The 20,431-nt window shown below is 52.5% G+C and overlaps 1 protein-coding gene across 2 annotated transcripts; it reads right to left on the bottom strand.

Annotated features, from left to right (window-relative positions):
- Positions 1-3,397: 3,397 nt before the first annotated feature.
- On the bottom strand, positions 3,398-13,251 carry Ldlrad1 (low density lipoprotein receptor class A domain containing 1). Of its 2 annotated transcripts, XM_059256025.1 has the most exons (5): positions 12,736-13,088; positions 10,271-10,396; positions 7,221-7,358; positions 5,290-5,418; positions 3,398-3,663 (listed from the first exon to the last, which is right to left on the bottom strand). In XM_059256025.1, exons 1-5 carry the CDS (start codon positions 12,848-12,850, stop codon positions 3,515-3,517), a joined length of 657 nt encoding a protein of 218 aa, XP_059112008.1. In that variant the 5' UTR covers positions 12,851-13,088; the 3' UTR covers positions 3,398-3,514. The 2 variants fall into 2 exon arrangements, with proteins under 2 accessions (XP_059112008.1, XP_059112009.1); XM_059256026.1 differs by lacking the exons at positions 7,221-7,358; positions 10,271-10,396 and adding an exon at positions 13,132-13,251 and having other exon boundaries at positions 12,736-12,790.
- Positions 13,252-20,431: the final 7,180 nt, after the last annotated feature.

The following is a 20,431-nucleotide window of genomic DNA, read 5'->3' as shown; positions in this document are numbered from 1 at the left end:
GACCAATAAACAAGAAAGGAACAAACACCAGCCACCTCCTGCACAGCTTCTGTGGCACCTGCCAGGCTCCAGCTTCCCACCTCGGGAGACCTGGCTGAGAGAGCAAGGCTTCGGGAGGGTGGCAGTAGCCTCTGGACTTGGGCCTGTCCACCTGGAACTCCTGCCTCTTAAAAGCTGTGTAATTTTAGGCAAGCAACTGCATCTCTCTGTGCTTCTGGGAAGTGTGAGCAACTATCCCAGGTCCAGGAGTGGTGGTGGGGTGGAGATGTGGGAATGCTGGGAGAGGCCGATGGGGGGAGAGCTTGCAGGAGTGTGCAGCAGCAGGGTGAAATGCTCACAGACCCACCGCTAACGCTCATGAGAGCCACAGGTCCACTCTAGACATCCCAGTCCTCACACCTTTACACATGTCCCTCCTCTCAGTGAGCCTGCAGAGTAGCCTGGGCTGGCTCCTTAGTCCCCAGCCTTCTTTCAAGTCTTCTTCACGTGAGGAAACCCAATGTATTCTTCCTGCTGAAAGCAAACTGTGGCCTGAAGCCAAGACCTCTCTGCAAAGTTGAGACACTGAGATTACCATGCTCCTCCAGCGGCCAGGCGCTCCTCTGCCGGTGCCCTCCTCCTGCCCGCACCCACTTGGGTGCCTTTCCCTGCCTGCTACCCCACCGGGTTCCCTCCAAACCCATGCTCAGGCCTCCACTTTGATTAGTCAGCCTTCGAAGATCCCGAGATGGCACACAACAGTGAAGTGGTCCACAAATGTCAGGCTGCACATTCTCCTTTGTCCTCCATGTCACAGAGGTAGACACGCTGCCAGGCCTCTTTCTGATAGGCTTTAGTTAATCATTGTATTTATTGTGTGTGGTACATGTGTGCATGAATGTGTGTGTTCGTGCATGCACATATGGAGGCCAGACGTTGACACTGAGTGCCTTCCTCAGCCCCTCTCCACCTTATTTGTATTTCCATTTATTTTATTTCTGTGTGGCTGTGTGGGCACACATGTCAGAAGGACAAGCCCGTTTGTCTCTCTGTGTTCATTTGTTCTCTTCTTGTGGGTCCTAGGAATCAAACTCGGGTATCAGGCTTGGGCGCCTTTTCCCGCTGTGCCATCTCACTGTGTAATGCCACCTTATCTGAGAAAGGGTCTCCCACTGAACCGGAGTCATCAGGTCGACGGACGGCCAGTCGGCCCCCAGGACCGCCGCGAGCACTGGAGATAGAGATTCCACCCCCACACCTGCCTTGCATGTGAGTGCTGAAAATCCAAGCCCAGGCCGTCATGCACAGAAAACACTTTACTCATACCCCCCAAGGCACCCAGAGACAGGTTTTATTATTTTATTTTGGAACCTTCAAGACAGGGTTTCTCTGTGTAGCCGTGGATGTCCTGGAGCAGACTGGTCTCGAACTCAGAGACTCGCCTGTCTCTGCCTCCCAAGTGTTGGGATTGAAGGTGAGTGCCACCACTGTCCAGCAGAGACAGGTTTTAGACACTGTTAAAATAGTCCACGTTCCCGGTTTAATCTCCTCAATGTCACCCCACTGCCTGCGGGATGAACCTCCACCCACTACTGTGCCTGCCCCCCACCTTGTGAGAAAAATCTGATGATTCATTTTCCAAGGTGCCTTGAGTCAACTGAGGCCCAGTGCAAACTGACCAGAAAATGCTGGCCCTCTGCTAATGCCTGCTAGTCTAAATGCCCCTATCCAAACTCTGCTAAGCTACCCACCCCTGTCCACGCTAGAAGTTTAGAACAGAAAATTACTCATAGCCAAGCTTGCCTGCACACATCCGATAAGCCTAAAATAAACAGGGTATAAAACAGATGAACCCATGCAAAGTTTTTGCTGAGAAAAGGACAAATGTGAAGGAGAGAGGGTCAGATTAAACCCCGATGGTCTGTGAGACTGTGCCCTCCTGATTATTCACAGACAGGTGGAAGGGTCATGAACTAGGGGTTATAAATGCTCACTGCACTCACGAGGCCAGCCTGCCAATCCGGGCTGATGCCCTGCAAGATCGTTAAATAAATCGACTTGCTTTTGCTCGTCTGGGTCTCCGGTACTCTTATTATGAAGTGAGCATCTTTGTTTTTCACATATGCCCATGCTTTGGCCGCTCCAGCCTGTTGGACGGTCCATGGTTGAGGAGAACTGTCACGTGCCTCACATGGTCCCTCCTCCTGAAGACAGCCCCTGCCTTCTGCAGAGAAACCCAGCTGAAGGGTCAAGCTGAGGCTGGACATCCCTCAAGCAGGGCCACTGGGGCCTAGCATCCCCCACTTGCCTCACTCATCCCTGCATGGGGTGACATGGGTTCCCCACAAGGCCTCACACTGCTCGTGTGCTGGGACCCAGGCCTCTTCTCTGGGGGCCCAGCTCCCAGCTCCCAGCTTGGTTCAGAAATGGCTGAATGAATGCACAAATTAGTCAAAGAACTAATGAATGGCCAGAGCCCACTGGCTCCTTGGGTGCCATTTTCAGTTCAAACCTTGTAAGACACTAACGTAGAAAACCAGTTTTATTAATTTCTAGTGGGTTATCTGTGTCTTCCAACAGGGGCCCTCCATAGCCAGATCCCAAGTTTCTCTTTCAGGATTAGGACAAGTTACTTTTGAGGTACCTCAAGCTACCTCTTTATAGTCACCTCCCTCCCCCTAGCCAAGGTGTGGCTACTTTCTTTAATAGTGGGGAAGGCCCTAAGTTCAAGGTCAGAGTTCCACAGATTGACTTTGAGACTGACTTTGAGTCCCAGTTCCAGTGTTGATCCTGGGCAAGTTATCCCCTGGGCCTCAGTTTCCCCATCCGCCCTTGCCTGCCGAAGTGCCGTGAAGCTAGAAGGAACTCAGGGAGATGGCTCACTCTGGCTTCAGGACCAAAAGGCCAACCTGCAGGAGAGTGTCGGGTGAAGCAGGGCCAAGGCTGAAGGCACTGATCCTCTCTCCGGGCCTCCCATTCTCCAGACAAGGAGACTGGGGCGCTAGAAGGATACCGCGTGCAGTCCCGTGTGGTCAACTGGGGGCTGCTGGTGAGTTGAGCATCGTGCCCCAGCGGCCTTAGATCTCAGCAGTTCTGCCTTGGGTACCAAATGGATGGTAAATGTGTGTACTTTGTTTTCTATCCACGGGGGCTAAACTCCTCTGCTTGGCATTTGAGCCACACATTAATCTGTCTCTCCAAACATCGACAAGATTGGGACCTTCAGGCCTGCCCTGGAGCCAAGGAGCGTATTTCCTCTGTGTGGTCCCATAGACAGGCCTAAAAAGAGGGAGGCAGACTTGCCTCATCTTTGTTAGAAGCTGTCTGACATGGAAGTGAGCTCCTTGTCATTGGAGGTGCCCAAGTAAAGGCTGAGAGCCTTGAAAAGAGGAAAGGTAATTAATTCCGAGTTAGAGAGAGTGGGAGGCTGTCACTGGATGATGTCAGAGGTTCCTTCCTGCCTTTGTGGTCCAGGGTTTGATGCTCTGGCGGAAGGTTACTGGTGCTGGCTTCCATGCTGTGGAGGGAGGTTCACTCAGGGTCCAGGACAGACATACTCATCTGACCAGTCAGAACAGTGCTGCACATGGTCCCGGCACAGGACCCTCGGGATGCAGCTGCAGTATCTGAAGACAGTCGGAGTGCAGCGCCACCATCCCGGGCCACAAGGTGGGCACACGGTCACTGGGGAGACAAGAGCCAGAGGAAGAAGCAGCTGCTGGTCGGTCCAGGGCTCTCCACACACTAGGGCACTCTCCAGCCCTGCACCATGCCATAGCTCCTGTAGCCTTAGGCTATCTACTGTGGGGTGACTACGTTCCCGGTTTCCCTGCAGCAGAGAGACTTGAACGCCATAACTCAGGCTGTGTGACCTGCTCACCCTGTCTAAGCCTCGGGTTCCATCTGCTCAGTTGTTGAGTAAAAGGAACTAGGCAGAGCTCAGACATGAATGGATGTGTAGAAACTGCTTTACCCAGTTCAGCTTCCTGCTTCATTCTGACTCCCGCCATAGCTGTCCCTTGGATGCCCTGGGGTGCCTCACCCTTCTGTCCCCTGCCTGGTGCCCATGGCTCCAGCATTCCTCTTTACCCACCATCCCTGACTGCTGGCCCCTGTTCTCAGCAGCCTGTTCTGGTGAAGCCTTTTCTGAGAAGTCTGTGGATTCCTCCAGGGCCCCAGCACTTCCTTTTGGCACCAACATGATGTAGCTCTTGAGATGTGTCTGGCTCCTGAGTATCCCCTTCCAGAATCTGGCACAGGCCTCCCTCAACAGCGCTCAGACCATGTTTGTTGATTTAACACTGGGGATAGAATGTGTGTGCATGTATGCGCACACACATGTATACACACAGATGGATGCATGCTCATGTATATGTGTGTTTGTATGGAGGCTTAAGGTCTGCAGTGTCTTTCTCAATTGTTCCTCAGCTTTTGTCTCTTGAGACAAAACAGTTAAAGGTCTCAAGCTGGCCTTTAACTGTTCAACTATGCAGCTAAAGATGACCTTGCCCTCTGCTCCTCCTGCCTTCACTCTGAGTATTGGGACTATAGGAATGTGCCAGCATGCCTCACTTCTGTGGTGCTGGGCATCAGCCCAGGGCTTCACGCACACTAGGCAGACATTCTACCAACTGAGCTGCATCTTCAGCACCCTACCTTAAAATGTTAAATTCCATTTAGTTATTGTGTGCGCGCATGCGTATCTGACGTGGTATGTATGTGGCGTGTGGAAGTCAGAGAGCCTGTGGTCACTTCTCCCCTTCTAGCGTGTGGATCCTAGGGATGGAATTTGGGTCCCCACGCTGTGCAGCAAGCCCTGAGCACCTCCCCAGTGCTGGGGAGAGGGTTTAAGGAGATCTAAAGCAGGTCTCTGGACTTCACATTCCCTTCCTGCCACGTCTGTTCTCTTCTTGACGCTTGGGATTGCCCACATATGAATTGGGGTCTCGAGTCCTGTCCTGCCCTCCTCACAGGGTTGCTGGAAGGTGCCCAGGACAGAAGGCTCAGACCCAGAGAGGTAGGGCAGTGTCTTCGCTCAGTCCCCCTCAGTGCCCTGGTGCCCAGTCAGCACCCTGGAGACAAGTCCCCTCCACAGGAGAGCCTCTCATACCCAGCACCTCTACCCAGAGGTGTTCAAGTGGGAGTGGAAAACTCCTTCCCGGGATGCAGGGAAAGCATGCAGGAGACTCAGCGTCCTGCTCAGCCTCTTTCCCTGACCACGCCTGGCTGCCTGTTCCCGCCCACCCGTGCCCAGACCCCGCCCACTGTGCCCAGACCCCGCCCACTGTGCCCAGACCCCGCCCACCCTACCTGGGCTCAGTTCATCCGAGCAGTCCCCACAGTTGTTGGTGCCATCACATTTCTGGTCCGAGTAGATCCAGGAGGCTGGGTCTCCACAGTGGGCCAGGAGGAAACTGGGGAGGCTCAGGGGCACATCTCCTAGAGAGGGACACATGGGGCAGGACGAAGTTCCCCTCGGACCACAGTGCCTCAGCCACCTGCAGCTCGATCACTGTGTCCAACCTGGCAGTCAGTGCACTCAGGGTCTCCCCATCCACAGGAAGTCTCCCAGGACGAGGTCGGGTCCAAGGAGTGGAGTGTTCTTGCTCTGGGTACCTCTTGTTGGGTGGCGAGAGGCCAGAAGAGCATCTCTACTCCCTACCCAGCCCTTGCATGTCCCCACCCTCAGTCTCGTGTCTGTCCCCACTCCTCTAGCATGTCCCCACTCTCAGTCTCCTGTCTGTCCCCACCCTCCGTCTTGTGTCTGTCCCCACTCCTCTAGCATGTCCCCACCCTCAGTCTCCTGTCTGTCCCCACTCCTCTAGCATGTCCCCACCCTCAGTCTCCTGTCTGTCCCCACTCCTCTAGCATGTCCCCACCCTCAGTCTCGTGTCTGTCCCCACTCCTCTAGCGTGTTCCCACCCTCAGTCTCCTGTCTGTCCCCACTCCTCTAGCATGTCCCCACTCTCAGTCTCCTGTCTGTCCCCACCCTCAGTCTCCTGTCTGTCCCCACTCCTCTAGCATGTCCCCACCCTCAGTCTTGTGTCTGTCCCTACTCCTCTAGCGTGTCCCCACCCTCAGTCTCCTGTCTGTCCCCACTCCTCTAGCATGTCCCTACCCTCAGTCTCCTGTCTGTCCCCACTCCTCTAGCGTGTCCCCACCCTCAGCATTGCATGTGCTGTCTCTGCGGAAGTCCTCCTCGCCACCCCTGCCTTCACCACCTTCATCCACGGTCAAGGTCTTTCCTGCCAGGAAGCCTCCTGTCACCAGGACGTAGCAGGCAGAACCCAGATTCCTTACACTTAGGCCCCAGATTCCAAAGTAGCTTTCAGGTCAGGAAGTAGTGTACAGGGTGACCCAAATTCACACAAACCCAGGCCAGCCTTGTGGGGTGAACTCCCCATCCTAGAAGCATTTAAGGGAGGCTGGGTAGTCTCTGTTGCACTTGCTGGAGCAGCACTTGGGATAGGAGCTGGAGTGTGGGCCAGCTGACCTTTTTGTTGTTAAGACAGGGTCTCATGTAGCCCAGGCTGGCCTGAAACTTGCAGTGTAGCCAAGGATGACCTTGAACTCCTGATCCTCCTGCATCCACCTTCCAAGTGATGAGATTACGGTGTGACCACCACTCTTGGATTTGGGCTAAATGATTCTTTAGACTCCCAACCCTGCCTCCAGCAGCTCAGAGCTCTCGCCCTCCTGCAAGTCTCCCTGTTCATTTTTGCTCTCACGTTAATTCTACACAGCCAGGCTCCTCTCTCCGAAATACAGGTGTTTCAAGGCCTTCTGATTCATTCATTCACTTGCTCACTCATTCAGCAAGTCATTCTGGCTACCCTTGTCCCAGCTACTGGAACTCCAGTACCAAGCAGACTGGAGCAGACTGCCACAGAGGCATTCATAACCTAATGGGGTGGCAGACATGAGGCCAGTGTGACTAGGGCCAAGACACAGGGAGGCAAGGGTCTGTAGGAGCCTAAAGAAGGACTGTTGACCTCCAGCAGGAGTCAGGGACGGCTTCCAGGAAGAGGTAGTATGTGAACTCTGCCTTGAAGGGTGGCCACAGAGGCTGAGGAGTGGAGCTCCCTCAGTGTACAGAGGAAGGTCTTGGCTAGGGCATCATGTCATTATAGGCATGGGGGCATGGAGGTAGTGCCTAAGAATGTTCCACAGAGCTGAGCTGCAGGGAGAGTTAGGGTGGTTGTGCGGGCATGGACAGGGACACAGATCTGAGGGGTACTCACGGCACAAGCTTTCCTCCTCATCCTCACCATGGGCACAGGTGCGAATGCCATCACACACCCCGTGGGCTGGGATGCAGTGCCTTCGGTCATGGCATAAGAAGCCCGTCCTGTTGGTCATTGTCACACAGGACTGGGTCTCTGTAGGGGCAAGAGAGGCCCTAGCGTGGAGGTGGTGCTCATCCAGGCAGCCTTGAGATGGGCAAGGTGGACACTGCACAGGGTCCCCCAGGGAGCCCCTCTGAGCTCCTGGAGGGCCTGGGGCAGCGGGGAGGCCCTAAACTCCATGGCATCTGTGGAGTTGAAGCTGCCACTCTGCCGTTAACACATTGTGGCAGGTACAAGTGATCCTGCCCCTCAAGCCTAGGTCCTTTGTCTACAAAACAGAGGTCAGAGCCTAGCCCCAGGGGTGTGTGGAATGTGGGGGACATGATCGTTCTAGACACTGTGGATCACAGGTGTGCAGAGTGCCTCCCTGGTTTACTCACACAGGAAGCATTGAGGTCAGTGTGCCATCATCCACATGGCTTTAATGATGGATCTCCTGGAACCAGTTTAGCTTGTTGCAAATTGTATATATTTGTGCTATCTGGGGACAGAATGTCACAATCCCTTCCAACCGGGCATACCTCAAGAGTCTGCGAACTTCCATATTTTTATTGTTCCTCCAAGCACTCCTGAGAAGTGGTATGCTTAAACCCTCCCAGAGGAGGAAAGACACTCACCCCTAGAGGTAGCCCCAAGATTTAAAGGAGAAACTAAGGAGATGGAAGTCACAGACTGTGCCTGTGGGCACATGTGTGAATGGGGGAGGGGAAGCAGCAGGCCCGTCAGTGCATTTGTGCCAGTATGAATCATGTCTCAGTTCCAGAGCTACCTCAGCTAGTCATAGGAGACACCGTTAGGGACACACACTGTCGCAGATGCAGACAGGAAAATGAACACATTCACATGGACACAGCTACACCTTCCTGCATATGCATGGAGACAACAGATGCACACACAGACATGTGCACATATACTGACACACATGTACACAGATAGACTGACATGCACACTAATGTGCACATAGGCAGGCAGGTGCCTGCACACATACGGGTGTTGTGGAATATTAGTTGAAGATGTGTTACATTTGTTTATGCTGTGGAATATTTGTTTAATGATGCAAAGATGTGCTGCATCCTTTCATGTTGCATTTGTTTAACTCTGTAAATCTGTGTTACTTTGCCTGTCTAAAACACCTGATTGGTCTAATAAAGAGCTGAACGGCCAATAGCTAGGCAGGAGAGAGGGATAGGTGGGGCTGGCAGGCAAAGAGAATAAATAGGAGAAGGAAAAAGAGGAGGAGTGAGAAAAGGAGAGAGGACGCCAGGGGCCATTCACCCAGCCACACAACCAGCTATGGAGTAAGAAGGAAAGAAATGAATATAGAATAGAGAAAGGTAAAAGCCCAGAGGCAAAAGGTAGACTGGATAATTTAAGAAAAGCTGGCTAGAAACAAGCCAAGCTAAGGCCAGGCATTCATAAGTAAGAATAAGTCTCTGTGTATTTATTTGGTAGTTGGAGGTGAGCCTCCAAAGAGTAAAGAGTGTGAAAAACAAAAACAAAAACAAAACAAAACCCAACAACATATGAGCATTCACACACACACACATGAACACAAGCAGGCAGACATCTGCATGCACACAGGCAGGCAGACACCTGCACAAACATACAGACATTCACACACACACATGAATACAAGCAGGCAGACATCTGCATGCACACACACACTCACACACACATGCACACATCTGCATGCACACTCACACTCACACACACATGCACACAGGCAGGCAGGCATCTGCATGACCACGGGCACTCGCACACACATGCACAGTCAAGCATCTGCATGCACACAGGCACTGACACACATGCACACATGCACATACGCTTGCACACACAGCCCATGGCTGCAGCTTCCCCTTCTGCTCTGTCAGGTGGAATGCTGTGATTTCACCCTTCCCTGGCTGGCCATGGAGCCATCTCTCAGAAAGTGAGGAAGAAGGATGGGACAGTCCCTTCCCTCGGCTCCTGGAACATGGCCACCCTCCCAAGTGCAGCTTTTTAAGGTCCGGGGCACCTGACCCCACGCACTCACATCCACTGTCTTCTTTCCATCTTTCCTTCTCCGTATGATTCCCACCCCAGGACCTCCACACATGCTGTTCCCTATGCCTGGGATGCTGTTCCTGACACTCTTTTCCAACCAATCTCCACTTTCCCTTCCCACCTCAGGTCTCTTTCACTCCCCAAGATGCTTCCCACCCTGACTCCCACCACTGATCGGATGAGAGCCTTGGTTCCGACCCCTGACCCCCCATTAGGCCTGCCCTTGGGTGTTTATTCGATCAAGCCCATATGGCTCTCCAAACCGCTCCCTGAGGGTGGGGCTGCATTGGGTGGTTCACCACTGCAGCCAGACCACAGTAAAGCTCTGAACACAACCTGTCCTGTGGTTGAGAGCACCACCCAGGGTGGTCAGATGAGGGGACTAGGAAGTGCATTGGCTGTGGGACTGAGGAAGCTCCTAGGCCAGCTCAGGGGTCTGAGAGAGTTTCTTAGAGGAAGTAACAGCAAAACCAGGACCTCTCAGTAGTGCATGTTGGGGCTGGAGAGATGGCTCGGTGCTTAAGAGCACTTGTTGCTCTTCCAGAGGACCTAGGTTCAATTCCCAGCACCCACCTGGAGGCTCACAACCATCTGTTAACTACAGTTCCAGAGGGTCTGACATCATCTTCCGTCCTCCCTGGGCCCCAGGCACACATGGGGTGTACAGACATATATGCATGCAGAACACTCATATACAGAAAAGTAAATTTTAAAATTTAAAAGAAAAAATTTAAAACGATGCGTGTCAAGGGTGTGTACAAGGCCTCTCCGACTTGTGTCCATTCATGCACAGGTATCTGTGTTTGCACCTTAAGGAACCTCGAGACTCTAGAGGGAGAAGCTAGGCTGGGCTAGGTTTCCCAGCTCCCTGAGCCTCCATGGCTCCCTCTCGCCACCCTGACCTGGTACGCGGGGTGGACGTCCCAGGACAGTGGCCACGACAAGCAAGGCGGCAAGCACGGCCAGCAGTAGCAGCAGGAAGGCCGAGAGGCAGAACCCACGGCGCGAGCAGCAGCAGGGGCCACAGCCTGTGGAGGAGAAGACTGTGAAGAGGTGCAGGACCCCCTAGGATGCCCCCCAGCCCTGCAGGACCCCCCCCCCCCCAGTCAGAGAGCCTTAGGGATAGAAGAAGCCCTCCTAAGCCCTCCATGACACTCTCTGGTCCTGCCTGTCCTCCCCATCACCAAGTGCCGCTGCTGGCTAGCCTCTGCTCCCAGAGGTTGTCTCCCCTTCTGTCCTTCCTAGTCTATCCTCATGACCAGGGGAACAGGACAGTAGACATCTGTGTACCCAGTCTGTACCATGAAAGAAACGACCACAGGCTCATCACAGCCGTCATTTCTATGTTTCACAAGAGTCCTTTATTTCTGTGGATGACAGACTGGTCCCGGTTACCCTGTACTGGGCTGGGGGACGATACCTGTTTGATGCCCAAACCCAGACCTTTTCTTCAATTCCAACCTAAAATCTGTTCTGCCTGGAGTCCAGTTCCATCAGTTCCTAGCTGGCCACACAGTGAGAACTTCACTTTTCTGTGCCTCAGTGGTGCCATGATGGGGCTGGTTTGTTGAATGTTTACTCTGAAACAGCAGATGCTGTTGGGAGTTAAGTATTTACTGTGCATCTCCCACGTGTCAAGCTCTCACCGAGGCACTGTGTAAACGGCAGTGATGGGAGTAGCTGGCAGATGTCCTCATCCTCGAGAACTGTGCTGGGCTCCCCTAATTCTTTTGTTTGTTTGTTTTTTGTTTTTCAAGACAGGGTCTCACTGTGTATCTCTGGCCTAGAACTCATTCTGTAGACCAGGCTGGCTTCAAACTCACAGAGATCTGCCTGCCTTCACCTCCCAAGTGCTGGGATTATTGGCATGCACCACCATGCCTGGCTTAACCCCCTAATGCTTGCTTGCTTGCTTGCAAAATGAAGCAAAGCGGCTTTATGAAGGCGCTCCTGGGCGCCTTGCTCTGTGGAAGGCAGGAAATAGCTTTCCTTGGCCTCGGAGAGTTCACAGCTACAGTTGGAGAATCAGACATTGTAGGGAGCAGGGTGGAGACTTGGTCCCCTCTGCCAGGTCCCAGAAGGGCAGCGGCAGGTTTGATTCATCCCTGTGGCCTCTGGTCAGGCTCTAAAGCAGGGGCCTAGCTCTCACTGGTGCTGTGTGAGTGTGTGTGTGTGTGTGTGTGTGTGTGTGTGTGTGTGTGCGTGTGTGTGAGAGTGTGTGTGTGAGTGTGTGTGCGCGTGTGTGTGTGTGTGCGTGTGTGTGTGTGTGTGTGTGTGTGTGTGTGTGCGTGCAAACCAAAGACACAGAAGACAAGGGGGGGCTCCTGGTTGGGGTCATTTAATTCACACCACTCACGTTTCCAGTCACCTGCCAGCAAGACCTGAGCCTGTAGTGTCAAACGAAAGGGTGGCTGAGGAAGTGTGGACAGGGCTCTGGGGAGCTTCGAGTGATGCAGGGGCCTCAGGAAAACCAGCTGATTGATAGGTCGGGGCAGGGCAGAGGCCTCAAAGAGCAGGATTTCTGGGCAGAGGGTGTGGGAGGAGAAGCCTGAGGGGTGGCTAGCGAGGATGAAGGCATGAGGGTGTAGGTCAGCAGAGGAGACAACAATATACTGACAGGAAGCACACTGTGCAGCTAAAACCTATCATGCCACAGCCCTAGTTGGTGGCTCCTTTGTGGTCAGCAAACACAGGGTAAACTTGGGTCACCAGGGAGACTGTGTTGAACCTGGGCAGGAGAGACTTCTGGCCAGCCAAGTGGCTGCTCCTCAAATATTTGTGCAGTATATGTTGTGTGCGAGGTGGGGTCACAGGCAAGACTAGACTCCCAGGCAGAGCCAGGTGGAGATGCCCACTTTAAATCCAGAAGCTCCTGAGCTGCTGCCCACCCGGGACAAAGGAAGAAAAGCCACACCTCCAACTTGGAAATAGACATCAGCACGGAGCAAGGAAGACCCTGAGGCTTAGCAACGTCCTTACAATGCCGTATTACCTTGACCCGAGTGGGGGAAATACAATAGGTACAAGTGTGTGGCCCTAAACCACCCTATCCTAAGATCAACAGAACTGCCCAGATCAGGCATGGGGTCCAGAGGTTCCTTGGTGTCCCAGGTTCAGTGTGGCGGTCTAGCAGGTAAAAGGCACAATGTAGCCACTCGGAAAATGCTGGGAGCTGGAGAGAATGAACAGCTCTATCCAGCAAGTGGCTGAATGTACGGCTGGGCAGGAAGCTGGGGGCAGACACCACCACTGTCTACATTGAGGCAGAGGGGCCGCGGTAGTAGCCTTGGACTTTCTGTGCCCAGCTTCAGGTAGTTCCTGGGGACGGACCCCCAGCACCCAGCCTGACTTGCACCTCTGTTCTTACCTTCCCCTCCGGGGCGGGCTCGCTTTCCAGCAGCAGCTTGGCTCTCGGAATCTCCCTGCCCAAGAGACCAGAAGCAGACTGGGCAAACCGCTGGTCCCTCACAGCCCAGACTCATCTGCCGGCTTCACGCCTCCACACTTCACCAGTGCAGTGGGTGCCTTCTACCCAGTACCTGCTCCTTTGTCCTTCAAATGGACTCAGGCAGGTCCTCCTAGTGACAGTGCCCCAACGCCCCTGAGCTTCTGTCTGCCTATTAGCACTCTTGGCTCCCACTTGGAGTGAGTCCCCAGGGCAGATGAATGTAACCAGAGGTCCCAGGGCACCCCCTAGAGCCCTTTGCAACCCCCAGGCTGGCCCCCCAGGTCAGGAACCAGTTCAGGCTCCGGCAGCTTTTACCTGGGGGAAGATCTTGTTCATGGCTCCAACACTCATGTTCCGGAACTGGGGTAAAGAGAGCTCAGGGTAGGGCCTCTGCCTTGTCACCAAGGGCAGCTTGGGGGAGGGAGGAACAGCAAAGGGCTTTGCCAAGGCTGTTCCCTCCCCTGTGACACTCCCATCCCAGGCTGCCTCCCCGGCGGTGGCAAAGGAAAGGGTACCCTCTCCTACCAAGCCTTTAACTAGGTTGTAGTTGGAGAGGGGCACCTTGGGGTTGGAATCCTCACCCATTCCACAGATGACAAGCTGGTGTTTCTGAAAGAAAGTGCTTTGTGCCTTAAGTCAGACTGTGAGTGGAGAGATGAGCCAGGGCCTTAAGTACATTTTTCACCTCTGCATCAACAGACTGTGGGATGGCAAGGCCCCAGAGGTAGGAGGCCGTGGGCAGAAGTGCCGTGAGTCTTGACAGTTCCTTTTCTCACTGGTGATCTGTTCAATAAGTAGGTGATCTTTCTGCCGGCCAGCAGGATGGCGTGGCGGGTAAAGGTGCCTGCCATGCATTCCTGATGACCTTAGTTCAAGTCCCAGAGTGTCCAAGGAGAGAACTGACCCCACAAGGCTGTCCTGACCTCTACACATGCTGCACACCCACCCACCATACACATGCACACATTAATAAATAAAAAAGAGAAAGAGCATTCACTTCCCACTAAAGCTAAAGTGTAAATAGATTCTTGAACTGCTAAAAACATGGAGATATGCATTTTTAACCTTTTGGCTGTTCATGACTGGGTGGGGGCCAGCTGCTTTCCAGACCATCTTCCATCCCAGCAGGGAGCAGATTCCTTAGCAATCTAGTCCACAGAGGGAGACTGAGGCCCTAGAAGAAGGGACTGCTCTGGGGCCCACCCAAAAGGTGGTACCCACCGCCAGGCGCCCAGGAGTTCCCATCGGGGATCACCCTGCTGGGCCATTTCTCTTGCAGTGGGAAATCAACGCCAAAGCAGGAGGGTCGAGACCACAGGGAGCCAGTAGGCTGGGGAAGCTAAGCATGGGCTCTCACTAGGGCCTTGCCAAATTCTCGGGAAAGTTCCTTGCCTTCACACCCACGAAGATGCAGGGGTGCTCGAGTGTAGTTCCTCAGAGTTGGGCCTTCTGAGAAGAGCAGAGGACAGTGGGTTTCACCGGGAAGGAGCCTGGACATGCTGGTGTAGAGGGGGGGGGGGGAAGGCTCCACTCACTGTTAGGGACCAGCACCTGGACTCTGCGAGGCATTCGGGGACACTGGTGACGATGCATGTCTAAGGTTCTCACCTGAGGGAACTGGGGCACTTAGCCCATCCTGCCAGCCACTGACTGAAGCTGTTGGCAACTGTCTATCCCTAGCTCCCCTGGCCTGTGGTAGGCAAAGGGAGGCCAATGGCAGTGGTAAGCCAGGCTGATAAGCCATGAAAGGGAAAAGGCTGAAGGGACGGACATGAACAAAAGATACTACCTAGATTTATTTTTCCCTGCCAACTATGGTCAACTAGTAGAGGCTATGTGGAACATCAAAAGGGTGTTGAGGTCAGGGTCTAGGATTGATTAGTACTGTCTGCCATGGATGTCCAAGTGGAGAGTAGAGTACATTCCTGGACCAACACATGCCCTTGAGTCTCTGGCTTCCACGGACTCTTGATTCTTCAGTGTCCCTTTTCATTCATTTATTCATTCGTTCATTCATTCATTCATTCATTCATTGCTGTTACTCTTGTTTGTTGAGTATAGCCCAGGATGGTTTCAAATTCCTGGTTATCCTCCTGCCTCAGCCTCCCAAGGACTGCGATGACAGGCATGAGCTCTTACACCAGCTTTGGTGTTCCTTTACAGGAACACTGCTCATGTTGTTCAATGCTTTCTTCCTTTGGACTCCTTCTTCATTCAGTGCAGGTGTGGCCATATCAGGCTGTCTCTCCAGGGCTCTGCTGCGACCGGGAACCCTCGAAGGAAGGGCAGCAGGAGTCCTACACATCATTTCAGTATATACACACATATGCATGCCCCTAGAATGCCACTGGAGGCAGCTGGGACACCTTGGACGCTGTCAAGCTGCTCTTCAAGATGCTGCGCCAGTCTGCACTGGGCAAACAGTCTATGAGACCCTTTCCTCAGCCCTTGAAATCCCCAGGTCTTCCACCATTTGCCAATCTGGTCCATGAGACGTGGTGATGGTTTTACTTACTATTCCTCGCACTCCTCCAATGTTACCATTTCTCAGCACTCACTTCCACCATCTGCTGTGCGGCAGGCTTTCTGTAAGTTAACCCATCCTGTCTTCTCCAGCATATCTCCATCCATCTGTTTTCAGATGGGGAAACTGAGGTCTAGAAGCATTATGCTACTTGCCCAAGGCTCTCATCTGGAAGGGCAGAGCTAGGATTGCAATCCACAGGCCCATCTCACTTTAGCCCACAGACCAGAGCCTGCTGGTTCTGCTCTCCACTGCTGGAGAGCAGTGTCACGCATTGTCATGAAGGTTTTCTTCTCTGGTGAGTGGCTTGTTCATGCAGGCTACTCACTTTTCAGTAAGTGCATTTTTTCCTATTGACTTATGGGCCTCTGTTTTGTGGGAACATACATTTACTGGGGCTCCACCACACATCATCACAGCCTCACTTGACAAGGGCACAATTACTCAGGCTATAAAAGGCAGGCTCTGCCACAGCTGGGGCCCAGAGCCAGGGGAGTACAGTCTTGTCCCAGGTAGGCCCCTTCTTCCCACAGGTGAGGTGCAGGCTGTTGGGATGGGCTGGCTGCCAGCCTGGAATGTGACTCAAGCAGGTGAGTCCAAAAGGGCCAGGGCGAGCAGGTTACCTCAGTTATCTGGTCCCAAGGAACAGCTCATCCATGGCCAGGGACACCATGAAGGCTGAACCCTAGGCCCAGTTCACAGTCATTGTAGAAACACTTGCTGAAGACTTCCATATTGTTGTTATTGGCCTCTGGGGAGGTCAGGAGGTTAACATGGATATCCATGCTGCTATAGAGGTAGGGTAGGGGCCAGTGTAGAGTTAGTAGATGGATGATCTTGAAGTTCTGTAACGTGATGATCCATCAGAACCTCTGTGAATCTGCTGGTCCTATGGCCACAGGGCAGCTACTGCACTGGCTATGGATCCCATGCCCCCACTTCCCTCCCTCCTCTGTATAACTTATCTGCGTGCGCGCGCGCGTGTGTGTGTGTGTGTGTGTGTGTGTGTGTGTGTGTGTGTGTGCCAGATGTGTGTAGAGGCCAGAAAACAGTTGAGATCCCCTGGAGTTATAGGTTGCCATGAGACGCCTGACATGGGTGCTGGGAACTGAATGTCCTCTGCAAGAGCAGCAAGTGCTCTTAACCAATGAACCATCCATCTCTCCAGCCCCTTTGTTATTTAAAAAAAATTATTTATTAGCCGGGCAGTGGTGGCGCATGCCTTTAATCCCAGCACTTGGGAGGCAGAGCCAGGTGGATCTCTGTGAGTTCGAGGCCAGCCTAGGCTACCAAGTGAGTTCCAGGAAAGGCGCAAAGCTACACAGAGAAACCCTGTCTCGGAAAAAAAAAAAAAAAAAAAAAAATTTATTTATGTGTGTTTGGTCTGTATATATGTTTGCTTGTGTACCATCTGTGTGCCTGGTGCCTGCAAAGGCCAGAAGAGGGTTCTTTTTTTTGGAGGTGGGGGACTCACCTTGAACTCATGGTGATCCACCTGCCTCAGCCCCCTTATTGTGGAGTAACAGATATGAGTCACCAAGCCTGCTCTGAACAGCCTGTCATGGGCTGTAAACCCCTCTGCTACCCTATGCCTGGTCTCTTGTTTGAGGGATTCTGCAGGTTCCCTTTTAAAACCTGTCTTCCTGCCCGGGCCAGGTAGTCTCCCTCCCTGAAACCTTTGTTGGCATTTCTCCCTCTGGTCTTCCTTTTCCTTGCATTCCTTAGCTTCTGCCCACATCTTAGCTTGCTGAAGCCAGGAGAGACCCACTGGACATGGGCGCCTGGCTTGTATTGGACAGGCCTGGCTTTCCTTCTGAATAACACGTTACTCTCTAAGGAGGCAGGCTGCAATCTCTCCAAGCCTCACTTGTCAACTGGAAGAATGGGGTAAGAACAGAGTTGTGGGCAGGATGGAGTAAGTTCACCCTCTGTGGGTTCTGAGTGTCTTGATCTGTTCCCAGTCATTCTTGAGAGCTGGGGCTTAGCACTGGAAGCATCTACACTAAACAGGCACCCCAATTACAGGGGCCAGGAGCATCTAGCTGTCTGGGAAAAGTGGCCCAATCCCTACCTCAGCATTCACTGCTCCCCCAGGATGCCTTTCACTACCCTGGGACTGCAGAAGTCCATCAACCCCGAAACCACGCTGTCAAGTATAAGAGGGAGGGGCCATTCATCTGCTTTCCTTACAGGGGTGTTGGACTCCTTGGCCACCAGATAGCTCAGCTGGGAGGGTGCTATAATGAAGACCGATCCTGTAAGTAGATGCAAGACTGCCATAAAGGCCGTCAACAAACAAACCCTCCCGTGAATTACCTAATTATCTTAGATACTTGCTTAGTTCAGATGTTGCAAATTAAAGTCCATATACCTGAGCATTCTGAACTCAAGCGGCATGGTGCTCCAGGAAGAGGGACACAGTGCACCTCAGGAAGAGGGACACGGTGCACCTCAGGAAGAGGGACACGGTGCACCTCAGGAAGAGGGACACGGTGCACCTCAGGAAGAGGGACACGGCGCACCTCAGGAAGCACCGCCATGAGCTTTTGTTTCAGTGTTTCCTTTCCAATCGGTCGCTGACTCCTTTCTACCCACGTCCTCAATTACTGCTAACCTGCAAACACCAGGTACAGAAAGCGCACACAGAAGCAGTAAGTCGACCCAATAACCTGAACTGAGCAAGCAAACAGACACAACTCACTCTTAACATGTCAAAGAAAACTCAGACAACCCCTTAACCAGGGGTTAGGTGAACTTGTTGGGGAAAAAGTTAACTCAATGTTCACTAGATTTTAACTGGAGAATGGCAGGCCTGTGACATCATCACCAGTAGAGCCCACACTGCTAAGATGTTTTAAACATTTTTTAAAAAATCCTGTGAGATCACACAAGTGTTAAAACTACCTTTTGATATTATTTTGTGTGAGTGGAAGTATATACATTACTATATCAAAGTTTTGAAAATATTTTGATAAGCATTTAATTTTAAGTTTCCTTGTAATCCTTCCTATTTAGTTTTATGCATTTGAAAACATAATTCTGAGAGGGATTTCCATAGACTTCATAAGATTTCCAAAAAGGTCTGTGGCCCAGAAAAAGGTTGAGAATCCCTGTTCTAGGGGACTGAGCAGATGGCTCAGTAGGTAATGTGCATGAGGCCCTGAGTTTGGATCCCCAGCACCTACATAAAAAGTAGGGTGTGGTGCCACAGGCCTGGAATTCCAGTGCTGGGAGACAAAGGGGGGGTTCAGGGGCTTGATCAGCCGGTTTAGCCAAATTGCTGTGCTCCCGTTTCAGTGAGAGACTTTGTCTCAAAAAATAAGATGGACAGCAACAGAGGACACTGACGGTGACCTCTGCCCTCCTCCACACATGGACACACGGGAGTGCACACACACACACACACATACATATGCACTCCCCAACAGAGGACACTGACGGTGACCTCTGCCCTCCTCCACACATGGATACACGGGAGTGCACACATGCACACATTCATATGCACTCCCCAACAGAGGATCCTGTTCTAAACAAGTCGGTCACTAACAGCACAGGAAGGGCATTTAGCAGAGAAGCATATGAAAATGGCTTGGAGAGTTAGGATTTCAAGTAAGGGAGGAACTGTGCCCCAGAAGTCACTATTACACAATGTCAAAAACCACACTAACTGTACGAGTCAGCTTTCCACAGAAGCCCACAGTTCCCAGCCTCAGCCTTTATCTCGGGCCACACCTCCACCCCACACTAATGTAGAACAAACAGTCGAGGAAAGATTAAAAAGGTAACTGGAGCTGATGATACTCAAATAGGACAACAGACACTTAGCAACTGGAACCCGGGGAGGGGACTCAGCAGCTGGGGGCAGCCTGCCGTGGCCATGGGCCTGAATGAAGCCAGCGGGAAGCAGACTGGAAATGAGGCTTGACAACTCAGCCCAAGAGGAAACAGCTCCACGGTTGGGACCTGGGCTTCAGTCTTTTGTTTGTTTGACACCACCTGGAGCAGTGGTTCTCACCCTTCCGACTGTGTGACCCTTTAATACAGCTCATGCTGTGGTGACCCCAACCATAGCATAATTTCGTTGCTACTACGTAACTATAGCTTTGCTACTGTTACGAATCATAATGTAACTATCTGATGTGCAGGGCATCTGATATCCGACCCACAGGTTGAGAACTATGACTTAGGATGTGAGAACAATGCGGGTCCTAAGGCTCCCAACAACATGAAGGGGAACAAAGGCTAAACAATGAAAGTAAAGAGAACAGGATGTAGGTCACTTAATCAAAAGAAGCACGGAATGGGGTGCGCACCTGGAGGCCGAGGCAGGAAGATCTGCGTCAAGGCTAGACTGAGCTAGTGAGACTGCCTCAGAACACCCAGGGCTGGGATGCAGCTCTGTGGCAGAACACCGCCCTAACATGAGCAGGCCTGGGTTTGCTCTACAGTCCTAACCAACAATGGCTGCCTCTGCACTTGCTCCCATCCCCAGGCTACTCCACACGGCTGTCTCAGTCACTCTGTGAACCATCCTACATCGAGACCCTGTGGCTGAAGCCTTCTGCAATTAACTCTCCACTATGCCCTGGATGAAGACTTACCGAGGCCTTTTATTATTCATAGCTATGCCATGCATGAGCAACCTGCAGCCCCTCCCCCCAAGCATATCGTACCCACTGACTGGAACACTGTTCCTCTATCTTTCCTAGTTTTCCCATTTCCCTCCAGGGTGAAACTGGGCCACCACTTCCTCCCAGAATTAGTGGCCCTCCCACGTGCTCTCCCAGTTCTCCAGGCTTATCCAGGTTCAGATATGAAATGCCCCCACTCAAGGCTCATGTGTTAGGACCTGGCCCACAGCCCTCTGTCTTCCAAATCTAGACAGACTATCTTAAAAATACCAATCCTATTTACTGTGACCAAAGTCTTACCTGCTTAGCTGTCAACTGTATTTTGACTTAGGAAACCTGACAATCCAGCCCCAGAGTGAGTGTGAGGCACTCTAGTGAAAGACAGCAGCACTACTGCAGCCTCCACAGGCTCTGAGTTCAAGGACACCGGTTAGCACAAGAATCTAACATTTCCTGGTGT

This window comes from Peromyscus eremicus, chromosome 2 (assembly GCF_949786415.1).
Source record: "Peromyscus eremicus chromosome 2, PerEre_H2_v1, whole genome shotgun sequence".
Lineage (NCBI taxonomy): Eukaryota > Metazoa > Chordata > Mammalia > Rodentia > Cricetidae > Peromyscus > Peromyscus eremicus.
Note: the sequence above shows the minus strand (reverse complement) of the source record. Positions and strands in the feature narration are given on the sequence as shown.

Coding starts and splice junctions, on each gene's coding strand:
- Ldlrad1 (XM_059256025.1), bottom strand. CDS start 12,850: ATGAGTCTGGGCTGTGAGGGACCAGCGGTTTGCCCAGTCTGCTTCTGG. Junction 10,397..12,735: donor AGCCCGCCCCGGAGGGGAAG/GTAAGAACAGAG, acceptor TCTCCTCCACAG/GCTGTGGCCCCTGCTGCTGC. Junction 7,359..10,270: donor ACGTCCACCCCGCGTACCAG/GTCAGGGTGGCG, acceptor TTGCCCCTACAG/AGACCCAGTCCTGTGTGACA.